Source organism: Chaetura pelagica, unplaced genomic scaffold (assembly GCF_000747805.2).
Source record: "Chaetura pelagica isolate M959 unplaced genomic scaffold, ChaPel_1.0 scaffold118, whole genome shotgun sequence".
In the NCBI taxonomy this organism is placed as follows: domain Eukaryota; kingdom Metazoa; phylum Chordata; class Aves; order Apodiformes; family Apodidae; genus Chaetura; species Chaetura pelagica.
In genome coordinates, this window is record NW_009954408.1 from 93,755 (window position 1) to 106,322 (window position 12,568).

Here is a 12,568-nt window from a genome sequence, read left to right on the forward strand (position 1 = left end):
GTAGCTTTAAGTGGGATTTTCATAATAGGTACTTTTGTAATTAATACCTGAAGACCTTTGGAGATAGAGTTGGTGCCCTTCTAGTTTTCAAGTCTTGCTTTTCTTCTTTCATGTCTTGAGATCAGGTTTTTTCCTTTTAAGCATGTAAAGAGTTATTTATGTCTGAAATAATGCACGAGATCTTGGTAATTACCAGTTGTCCATTCATGGCTGTAAAAATAAAAAACAGGTTTCAGTGCTGATGCGACATTCAGAGGACGTGGTAGAAAACACCCTGGGACATTATTGTGTGCATCCATGTTTAAATCCTGGTTTCCCAGTTGGGGAAAATTCCAAGTTTCAGCTAGTTTAGTTAAGATCTAATCCAGACACTTGCCTGTTTGCTTTACTGGTGTCCTGGTCAGTTAAACCAGGACAACTGGCTTATCTGAACATGTGAATACTAACCTTAGCTTGCCCTATTCTTTGTGGCCTTTGTAGTTCCCCTCAGTTTCTCCATAAAGACAAGGGGTGTGTTTGCCAGAGGTCAGACTGTTGCAAAACATCATTAATATTTTCCCTCAGTTAGTGTGTGAATGAAAAATTGCCATTATTGTGCTTTGTAAGGGGCTGGTTCTTGACAAGCAAAATGCAGTTTATATTTGTCCTTGACAAATTGTACAAGGCTTTTTGGGTGGCCAGATCTGATGCCTTGAGCTCAACAACGTGGTATTAAAAGCTTGTTTCTCCTTATCCCTCTTCTCAGCAGTTGTAAGTGTATCCAAAGTTCAGCTGAAAATGCTTTAAAAAATAAAATGTACCTATGAACTTGATTTTAAAGCCTCAATATTCTATACCAACAGTGATGCAAATGTAAGTCATAGAACCATGGAATGGGTTGGGTTGGAAGGGACCTCCAAGACCATCCAGTCCCAACCCCCTGCATGGGCAGGGACACCTCCCACCAGCCCAGGTTGCTCCAAGCCCCATCCAACCTGCCCTTCAACACTGCCAGGGATGGGGCAGCCACAGCTTCCCTGGGCAACCTGGGCCAGGCTCTCACCACCCTCACACTCCACAATTCCCTCCTCATGTCTCACCTCAATCTCCCCTCCTCCAGTTTTCATCCATCCCCCTTGTCCTCTCACTTCACACCCTGGTAAAAAGTTCCTCCCCAGCCTCAGGACGTTATGGGAACTGGCCCTGGATTATCTTCCAGCATCAACAAATATAAATTTTCTCTTGAGATGAAATATCTTTTTCTCCCATCACTAAAGCATTCTGTGTTCTTCAGACAATCTCCCAACCATGAGCTACCTTCTCACTGATGAGTCAACAAAGGAGGAGGATGCTTTATTTTTTAATTAAATGGATCATATAATGGAAGCAGGAGATGACTAACTCTTAAAACAGTCCATGGAGTGCTCCAGATAATAAACACCCTACTTGAACTGAGATGATGACAGCTGAAAATGCATTAAGTAGACAGAGAAACAAAAACATCTGAGGGTGAGGACTCAGTCAACAGGCTGAAGTGGAGGAAACACTTTGTGGGCAGTGCAGCCCAGGACAGTGCTAATGTGTCCTGCATCTGGCTGATGCCTCTAAAATACTGACTCCTGGCATCAGAGCTCCTGACAAAAATCTGCAACAGCTTTACCTAATGTACACATGGAAGAACAGTAATGCCAGGAAAGATTCTTATAATGTTTCTTAAAAATATATATATTCATCTCTCTTGCAGCATGGGAAAGAGCTGGTGACAAATGGTGGCAATTGTTTCAGAAATGTGTTACGGGTCTGAAGTTGAGTTTTGATTGGTAATTGATGAAAGAAAACCAAAATCTGTGCCAGAAACACCAAATCAAGTTGTTTTTAGAATGTTGTTCAGAGGGCCAGATTCATCAGGGTAGGCTTTTAATAGGAGGATTAGATATTTATGTGTCAATATCAGTAGCTTCATTAGCAACTTCAGAAGAAGTAATACCTTCATCATCATCATTCTTGAATGGTTTGGGTTGGAAGGGACCTTCAAGACCATCCAGTCCCAACTCCCTGCATGGGCAGGGACACCTCCCACCAGCCCAGGCTGCTCCAAGCCCCATCCAACCTGCCCTTCAACACTGCCAGGGATGGGGCAAGGATGATTATTTTCTTGGTATCTCTTTAAGAAGTCCCTAATAGTGGCTGGGGAACTGAAACAGAGGGAGAAAATAAAAAACATTCATAACTTTATGGATGTACAAGATGCTGATCTTAGACACTTAAAAGTTTTTGTAGTAATTCTTTTCCATAGATGCCCCAGGGAAGCCGAGTGGTTGTGAAAGGGAAAGCAGAGTGATTTATCCAGCTGCAAATGGAAGAACTAGCTTGGAGCCAGAGACTGTAAGACCTGCCTGGGGGTTTAGCTGGTGAGGAGCTCTAGCTTATTTCATTCATTTTCAGAAGGACTTTTGGAATGCCATCAGGGTTTCACTCTCCTTTGCTGGCCTAAGGACCACTGGTATAGAGTTTTCATTCTTCCATCTAAATCGTGGAATCACAGAATCGTTTTGGTTAGAAAAGATGTTTAAGATCATCAAGTCTAACCATTAACCCAGCCCTGCCAAGGCCACCACTGACCTATGTCCCTCAGCACCACATCTACAGGGCTTGTAATCCCTCCAGGGATGGGGACTCCACCCCTGCCCTGGGCAGCCTGGGCCAGGGCCTGGCAACCCTTTCAGTGAAGAAGTTCTTCCTCACATCTAATCTAAACCTCCCCTAGTGCAACTTGAGGCCATTCCCTCTCATTCTATCACCTGTTCCTTCAGAGAAGAGACCAACCCCAACCTGGCTCCAGCCTCCTGTCAGGCAGCTGCAGAGGACAATGAGGTCTCCCCTCAGCCTCCTTTTCCCCAGGCTAAACACGCCCAGCTCCCTCAGCTGCTCCTCTTAAGACTTGTTCTCCAGACCCTTCACCAACTTCATTGCTTTTCTTGGGACACGCTCCAGCACCTCAACGTCCTTCTTGTAGGCCCAAAACTGAACACAGGGACATACTAAATCATGAAGCATCTAAAATCTTGTGGATCAAGCCATTGAAGTAGAGGCTGTAACAAAGACAGTGAAACATCTCCAAGTCTCTCTAGAATTGACACGGTTCAGGGAATGAGCAAACAGGTTCCCTGCCCTACCCCAGCAGCAGAAGCAGGTTCCTCTCTGTGCTCTATCTTTTTGCCAAAGTGGTAAAGACACTTCCCATGCAGCTACTGTGAAGAGATCACAGTTTTTAGGAAGTCCAAACACATTAAAACAGAAAGTCCTGGTCAGGGACAGCTGTTAATAACAGCTCCCAATAGCTTCTTGCAGGAGGGATCTAGTGAAGCAGTTTCACAAGGCCTACAGTCAGTTTGTCAAGCATTTCAGTTAGAGAAGGTATCTTTTTATTTCCTGTTTGTAAGATATTAGCAATATTAACTTCCCTGTAATGAAAAAGTCATTTTAAATGAATGTGTTTGCATGTGGACTTGAATGAGCTGCTGCTGTTAGTGCATATCTTCTGTTGATGGTTTAGATACACAAAGAGAAACTAAAAAGTTCTTATTAGTGATTTTTATTTCATCATTACAGGTGAAACTGTGAAGAAAGAAACTGCTATAGAAATTGTATTTTTGTTTGCTGTTGCTTTCAGTACATGGAACATAAGGTTTTATTCAATCTGGGTTAGTCTTGGGTGGATTGAATGCAGGTCTACTTATGATTTAGTATGATTTATTTTTTGCATCTAAAAATCTTGCTGCTGGAAAGCATCCTAATAGCACTTCAAATTATTTATGGTTTAGGTTGACTTCATAGCTTAACCATCCATGGTTTTTCTTCTGTGGTTTGTAGTGATTATTTTGTTTGAGGTCATCAGAGAGATCACAACATTGTCAGGATGCAGAAGAGCCACATGTTTAACTAGTGAACTCTGTTCAGGTAAAGAAGAGCAAAAAGTATTCCTGGAGCAAGATAAGACAGACAAAAATAAGAATATGATCAGGACCTTACACCCCCTCTTCTGTAGTGTTACAGTGTTTCTGTATCACCCTGTCACAGGATTCTATTCCTGATGGTTTGTTTTGTTTCAGCCTCTTGGGGCCAGTGACTATTTGGAAATCTCAAAGCATTTTGACACAGTCTTTGTTCGGGAGATACCACTTCTGACAATGGCAAAGAGGACACAGGCTCGTCGTTTCATCACCCTTATTGACACCTTTTATGAGCATAAGGTGAGAACCAAGCCCTTCTACATCTGTAGGAATAGTATTAGGAGCTCTAAGGCCTGGCTGTTGCAACTGGTTTAAAGTAAGGCCTTCTGTAAGTATGATTTGGAAAGCATGAGCAGAATGAACTAGCACTGCCAAGAAACATCATTCCAGCTTCATTCAAAAGGCCCCACTACAAGAAATAAGCAGGTATTTAATTTTTATATTTCTCTAAGTATTAAGCATGACCATCAATCCAAGCCTGAGCTCATTTGCCTTTCCTGAGTAGGGATGTTATTTCTTTCCTAACCCAGGGAAACCACAGAAGCTGTGTTGTCATTTTAATGATGAAAGATTGTTCTGCCAGCTGGGCTGGGGTAAATTTAAATTCTGTAAATTTTAATCTGTGGGGAATCAGGGCCTCCCTGAACAGTGCTGAGGAGTTAATAGTACAGTTTGTTAAGCTGAAAGGGAAAAGTCACTGTAGCTTTACATGAGGGTGCAGAATGGCTAAGGGAACAGCAGTGATAAATGCAGCACTTCATGTGGATTTATGGAGGTTTCAATCATGGAAGCAAACCCAGCAATGCTAAAACAAAGAGAAGTTCCTGATTAAGATTATTCTTTTAAAATAAGACAAGATATGAAACTTTTGTGTGTAATTGTACAGCACACTCTTCAGTGTTTATGCAGTCAGGAAATGTCACTTGAGCTTGTGTTTTCCAGGAATGTCCTGGCAAGATGACCTGAAACTGATGCAGCACCGTGTAGAACTAAGTGTAGTAGTAGTCTCATTTAAGTCAGCTTTGTGCTATGGAAGTGGGCAGTTTCTAAGGGAATATGCTAATATCTATAAACTGATAATTGTTAGAAATAGGAGGGATGGGAGTGTTGTGCTTTATCCATGTGCTGTCATTAAGGACAGCAAGCAAACAGCTGCCTTCTATTCCTCCATAGGAAAACCACAAGTGTCACACTCCTGTCTCAGGGAGTTGTTTGGAAAAACATGAGGGACCAGGTTGGTGGAGACCTGCCCACTGTGCAAACATTTGGTCTACATGCTCTCAACAAGTGTATCCTGTGCTGATAGTTCAGGCTGCCCTCACTGCAGGCTCCCAGAGATTCTATGTCTCACTGCACATCTCCCAGCAGACATTCTTCAGCATCATTATTGTTATTAGCAAATAACAGGCACCTGAGTAGCAGAGGTGGCAACAAGAGAGGCTCAGCTCAGCCTTCTGGGGTATTTGGAATTTAAACTCTCTTTAAATTCCAGAGATACATGTGCAGTTCACCTCCCTACTCAGAGTCTAACCATGGGGGGAAAGAAAGCATTGTTAACTAGCACCTTCTAGCTGTTATTTTATCAAGTAAACTTGTCTGTGAATATATTGCCTGTAGAGAAATAATCTGAGTGTTTAGGAGCACAGTTATGCTGCTCCCTGAGTACAAGTTACATGAGTTGTTACTGAGAAAAAGAGCCTGAAAACATTAATATTCCAAATTATTAAGGTAGCTCTGTAACAGCAGTGCTAATAAGGGAAAGGGAAAACACCTGGAAAAACCCCCAAGGTCCTCACTTGAAGTTTGCTTTCCATAAACCATGTGTTTGATCCCTTTTCTGCAGAGCACAAGTGCTGAGGGTGTTGCCTGTTTCCCTCCTCTCAGGTGCGCATCGTTTGCTCTGCAGCAAGTCCTCTGCAAGGCTTGTTCCTGGTGGAGCAGGACAGCAAGGAGCTGCAGGACAACAGAGTGCTGATGGATGATTTGGACTTGAGCCAGGTACATGATACCAACATCCTCTCCCTTTTGTAACAGAATGGGTTTTTGGTCTCATAATTACAGCAGCATTTTTAGGAAGAGGAGTCAACATTAACTAGTGATGTGCTGCTTTTCCTGCAGCATGGCTGCCGAGCTCCTGCCTGCCTGTTACTAGTTCATAGGCAAAGAAAATGCTACAATATGTAAAAGCATTTGCATAAGTTTTAGGGTCTTTGTGATTGTTAATCATTATATCGGAACCACAAAGATGATTGAGGAGTGAAACATCTCCCTGATGAGGAAAGGCTGAGGGAGCTGGGTCTGTTGGGCTTGGAGGAGACTGAGGGCCACCTCATCCATGGGCACAAATCTGTTCAGGGCAGTGTCAGGAGGACAGAGCCAGGCTTTGTGCAGTGATGTCCAGTGACAGGACAAGGGGCACTGGGTGCAAACTGGAGCACAGGAGGTTCCATGTGAATCTCAGGAAGAACTTCTTTGCTGTGAGAGTGACAGAGCCCTGGGCCAGGCTGCCCAGAGAGGCTGTGGAGTCTCCTTCCCTGGAGACATTCCAACCCCCCTGGACACGTTCCTGTGTGATGTGCTCTGGGTGCCCCTGCTCTGGCAGGGGGGCTGGGCTGGGGGAGCTTTCCAGGTCCCTTCCAACCCCTAGGATTCTGTGATCTGTTCAATCCTGTATGAAAATCCTGATTTAAGTGTAGCTCCTACATGTAAAATACAGAGATAAGGATGGTCTGCTCTGGCTGCACACAGAGCTGCCTCCCAGAGCCTCACAATCAGTACTAGTTTGCATGTTGCTTGTTCTGGTTTTCCTTTCCCCTGTGACTTACCTATTGTTAAGGAATTTTTAAATTACTTACACAATAGTCATCATGGTTAACATACCATCCTGTTGTTTTAAACCCAAATGACTGCTTTGCAAATGACCTTCAGAGGATTACCACAGAATCATTAAGGTTGGAAGGGACCTTCAAGATCATCCAGTCCCAACCCCCCTGAATGGGCAGGGACACCTCCCACCAGCCCAGGCTGCTCCAAGCCCCATCCAACCTGCCCTTCAACACTGCCAGGGATGGGGCAGCCACAGCTTCACTGGGCAACCTGGGCCAGGCTCTCACCACCCTCACACTCCACAATTTCCTCCTCATGTCTCACCTCAATCTCCCCTCCTCCAGTTTTCATCCATCCCCCCTTGTCCTCTCCCTCCCTGCCCTTGTCCCAAGCCCCTCCCCAGCTTTCCTGGAGCCCCTTCAGGCCCTGGAAGCTGCTCTAAGGTCTCCCTGGAGCCTTCTCTTCTCCAGGCTGAACACCCCAACTCTCCCAGCCTGGCTCCAGAGCAGAGCTGCTCCAGCCCTTGGATCATCTTGGTGGCCCTTCTCTGTACCCTCTCCAACAGCTCCATATCCTCCCTGTGCTGAGGGCACCAGAACTGCACACAGCATTCCAGTATATCCAACTGAACTAGGTGTTTTGCTTTCATTTCTAGAGGTTGATTTTCTTTTCCCTTGCCACGCTGCTGTCTTGTGTTGTCCAAGCCTGGAAAGCATTAGATGTTGGTGTGATGTGCTTCAGAGCAGCTGTCTCACAGTTCTGTGCTGCTGTTTTTTGTGTATTAATGTAGGATTCAGCCAAAGGACTCTCCATGTTTACAGGAGAAGAGGAAATCTTTGCCTTCCAGCGGACTCTCTCACGCCTCACAGAAATGCAGACTGAACAGTACTGGAACGATGGAGACAGAAGCAAAAAAACCTAATTCAAAGTCATTAAGAGTTGAATAAAATCACCAAGAAGTGAAACTACAGAATTGGAGAAATTTTTAACACAGCTGAAATAATAATTGCACTTTATTGTCTGGACCATGTTTTCTTTCATTGCTTGGTTTTTGTGCTCAAGGCATGAGGAGTGGGTTATTTTCCTGTACCAGCAGTGGGTGAACACAGGGAATTTTGGCTTCATTTTCTTTTCTGTAACATACAACATGGATGTTCAGGAGGTTTTAACAGGATTAGAACTTTTCTGGGGAATTAGTCTAGAGACAAAGATAATGGCCCATGCTGGGCCCAGCAGTAGATGGATAATGTCAGGTGAAGAGGGCATATGGTGGTTCCTGCACTGCTTCTGTCACACACAGTTTGCACAAAGAAAAGCCCAGTGCTTTCCTTATGGAACTCCTGAGATTGTATAGGTCCTTGCTAGAATCTTGGAACTCCTTTGTACTGCATTCTGGTTTTTTTGGGGTGTTTCTTTTCCTTCAGCCATCTGCTGACTCACAGGCTCTACAATTGTCTTGTCATCAGACTGTTGCTCAGGCTGGTTCATTGAAAACTAATAGTTTGAGCTGAGAGAGAAGCCTGAGGAGGAGCTTGAAGGTACCTGGAACCACACAGGAGTAAGATCTAAGTAATCATGGATGGGAAAAAGAAACTACAGTAAGACAGGGTGCACTAGAACATGTAAGTGCAGGTTATTACTCTGTCTAAATTTAATTCTCTGCCTAAATTTGGCAGCTCTTGCAAGCCTGGCTGTGCTGCTTCTCCACCAGTGTCATCTTTATGGCGACCTTCCTCAGGCTTCATCTGTACCAAACCCTCCATAGCTGCTGAGGCAATGGGGTTTTGGAAAATATGGAATAGTAACTGATTTCCCAAAACACATCACCCATCCTTATGTTTCTAGTAGGAAAGTTTCTTTTGGCTGAAGATGCATTTGTGTCATTCTTGGTTTTAAACTGCAACAAGATAAGGTGTATATTGGTTTGTGCTGTATTTATATAAAAAGTTGTTTTAAGAGAATATTTAGAAACCCTGAATAGGGAAAAATGTTATGCAGATGGACTTGAAAAGTCCCTTATTTCTTATGGAAGAGATACATAACACACTGTCCCCAGCTTGGAGGGATTTTCTTGGATTTTGCAAAATGGCCTTTTTCTTGTACTGTATCTGTTATAAAAAATATTCTTCCCTGCCTTTGTTAAGCCTGATGAAATGCTTCAATTTTAACCCCCACCAAAAAAAAAACAACAAAGCTTTTACAAGAGCTTTTTTGGGAGGACTGGAGGTCCTGTGCACTTGGATGTCTTGGGGCAATCCAGATGTTTTGGAGCCACGTGCTGAGGTTTTGGTTTCTGTTCTGATCATTTTTGTTTGCCCTGGAAGTTACACTGGCTCTACCTGTTCCCCAAAGCATTTTTAAAGCCTGTATTTATTGTTTACAGCTCATGCAACAATGTCATTATTCCCAGAAGGGTGACTGCTTTGGAGAATTTTAATGCATATTTATGAAAAACCCAATCAGAATCCAGTGCTTAGGCTCAGGAATATCCAGGTCATTGATGTATATTTTCAGAGATTTTTATTGGGTTTCTCAACAGAGGGACTATTGAGATTCATGCTTGTGTGTCCATGTACACGTTTACTTAATTTATACATATATCTCAAAATAGATAAAACTAATATATATATATATAATTTAAGAGTGTGTGGTTGTATGTTTATCCCTGGCAGTCTGTACTCATCAGCCTGGGCCTGCCCTGATGCCTCTCCTGAAGCTTCGGCTTTCACTTTCTCCCTAGCAGGATTCAGATGCTTCCTGCTTGTGTGAACCAGAATGTGTGACAGGAAGATGGGAGGGGGTGGTAGATGCCCCTGAGCATCTTGCACCTGGATATTTATTTGCATGGTTTTCCAACTGTTCATATATTTAGCCTGTGTGTCCTTCTCCATCATGTGTTCCAGGGGAAATGCAGAATCTGGCAGAACACAGGGGAGATACTTGGGACATGAGAGAGAGGAGGTTCTGGTAGGTTCTGCATTCCCACAGAGGCTGCTTCTCCAAGGTGTGTGTGGGTGATGACTGACCTCATTTAACCAGGGGATGTATCCCTGCAGCCCCCTGGCTGGGTCTCTTTGTGTTCCAACTGATGCAGCTTTGCCTGTTTGCATTAGAGGCTTCTCTGCAATTACAGCACCCATCCCAAAGTCGGATCTCCCTGGTGTTTGGAAGCTTCTAAATGCAGTGGGACTGAAGAATCATCCTAAGACTCCTGGGGTGTAGGTGAGCTCTGTCAAACCACAGGAGGGAAGTTGATCAGGTTGCTGAGAGCCCCATCTAACCAGCCCCATCCCTGGCAGTGTTGAAGGGCAGGTTGGATGGGGCTTGGAGCAGCCTGGTCTGGTGGGAGGTGTCCCTGCCCATGCAGGGGGTTGGAACTGGATGGTCTTGAAGGTCCCTTCCAACCCAAACCATTCCATGATTTCTATGATTCTTGGCTGCCACAGGAACTAAAATTACTGTGATGATGGACAGTGTGAAACATTTAATGTTGGTTTATAAAAGCCATGTCCTGGCTGAGAACCCCTCAGCCAACTTGTTTCAAGTACTTGATGAAGAGCAATATTCCCAATGCCCCAAAATTTAAATTACAGCTTCTGTGAGCATATTTACTCTTGACCATGTAGACATTTTATCTTTAAAGCTTTATTTTCATTTTACATCCTCGTGCAGTAGCTCTTACTGACATGTTTTTATAAATAATGCAGTTCTGTCTCTCAAAGCTACTGGGTTCCTGTATTTACCTTTGCACAACTCAAGGGAACAACTGCAGTATTTTGGGTATAACAAGACAGACTTCAGAAGGTCCTGGGTTGAAGATGCCCTTCTTGCTGTTGCCATTTTTTGATCTAAGAAGGGAAACCATGAATGCAGTTTTCTTTCAGTAAAGGTGATAGTAGTGACACTACAGTTGGATAAATGTCGCTGATTTTGCAGCAGTTTAAATGTGAGCTAAAAATGACCAGGTTTCAACCAGTGCTCAGCTCAGTCACCAGCAATCCAACAAGGTGGAGGTCTGGGCTCTCCATCAAGACCTGTCTAAGTGGATCAAGATCCAGGAGTTTTCTTTCTGCAACTACATGAGCCTGAATAATTCTGGTGCCTCAGTTTCCCTGTTGCTAAAATGGGAATGATGTTCCTTTCTCACTTGTTGACACTGGAGAGCTGCCAGGCTGCTCTCATTAATATTCTAAGATGCTCCCAGAGGCTCTGGCAAGAAAATACTTCAGTAAAGCATGTAAACAGAACAAAAAAAAATACAGCTACTCAAAGTGGATTAGTTTCCTTGTTTGGGTTACAGAATCTATGCTGTCAACTAAACACCACGTGCCTCTTTGTAGTCATTTATTTCTTTTTGTATGAAGCATCTATTTTAAAGAAAAAAAAAATAATTAAAGGTTTGTGATTCAAACCAGTTCTTGTCGTTTTTCTTCTACCTGTGATGACACATTTCCTGGATGATTCCTTACAACCTTAGCTCAGGTACTTCAGCTACAGTGGCTTTGTAAGTCCTGTTGGCATTTTCCTTTTATTATACACTGAGAAATTTCTTTTTAAATACATATTTTTGAGTCTAATATATAACAAACTGAATACTATCAAATCCTTCTGTTATTTAAGAAGAATTGTAATAAAGAAAAACACTAATAAATCCAGATTTTATAGATGTCTTACTTATTATTCATGCTCTTTTTAGGTATGTTGCTCTGAATGGATAGGTCTTGTGTTAATTATGTAAGAAGATGTTAAATTTTTTTTAATCTCTGCCCAGACAGGCAGCATCAGTCTCTGCATGCCTGGATGAGCTGCAGCACCACAGACCTAAACATGGCTCAGTTTTTGGTGTGTGTGTGTGTTCAGGGCTTGTCAGGAAGGTCCTCCCTCCTTCAGAGGCAGGTTAGACTGGTCATCCTTGGTCCTAATTTTTGGGTTTGGAACCTTTTTTTAAACTGCTCTGAGTCTTCTCCAGCAAGGTGAGGGTGGGGCACTCCAGCTGAGTGCAAACCATGATTAAAGTGCTCCCTTTTTCTCTTCATTTGGGATTCTTCCTGTTCAATATCTGCTTTTGCTGTCAGCCAGTTAGACCCCTGGGCTTGGAATTTCCTGTTCCTTGGTTTTGGGCCTGGAGAGCTCTGGCACGGATGAATTGTGGGGTGGGGGGCCTGGGGATGCATCTGTGCCCCTACAGGATGGGAGACATTTCTGGGTTGGGGAACCTTTGCCTTTCTGTCCATTGAGAAGTGGGACTTGCTGTGGTGGTTCCTTGCCTGAGAGTTGAGAGAGGATGGAGCAGATGGAGGATGCAGGCCACTTGCTCCCTCTCCAGCCTTCTGCATTCTCCACATATTTGTCAAACAACTTTTGTTTTAAATTGAATTGAATTCTGAGAGCTCCATTAAAACTCAGAAATGCTTCTCGCTGACCTATTACTCTGCATTCATGTTGGTAAAATTTTGGATGAGTTTCTATAGTCCTCCCGCCAGTTCTTTGTCAGGGTGAAGGGTTTAGTTGGCTCTGTTAATCCACTCTCTAGCTGAAATTGTTCATTTCAATCATTCTAAAACTCCACTCTTTTCCAATGTGAATCCTGTATTCCCAGATTGGAGCGCTGCTGCCAGTGCAAAGACTTCACATTCTTTGGGTACAATCACACTGTGTCAGTCCAAAGCCAAATTGCAAACACTTTATCCACAATTCCCCTTACTCAGCTTTCAGCTCATTTTTCCAGCAGGCAAAAATAGGATAGGGAA

The 12,568-nt window shown here is 43.5% G+C and overlaps 1 protein-coding gene across 1 annotated transcript in view; it reads left to right on the forward strand.

Annotated features, from left to right (window-relative positions):
* The window catches only part of LACE1 (lactation elevated 1), a 57,207-nt gene extending 49,467 nt beyond the window's left edge, over positions 1 to 7,740 (forward strand). Inside the window, exons 15-17 of the mRNA XM_010004349.1 lie at positions 4,092 to 4,232; positions 5,877 to 5,990; positions 7,609 to 7,740. Of these exons, the coding sequence (XP_010002651.1) occupies positions 4,092 to 4,232; positions 5,877 to 5,990; positions 7,609 to 7,740 (387 nt within the window). The remainder of the gene's footprint in view (positions 1 to 4,091; positions 4,233 to 5,876; positions 5,991 to 7,608) is intronic.
* Positions 7,741 to 12,568: the final 4,828 nt, after the last annotated feature.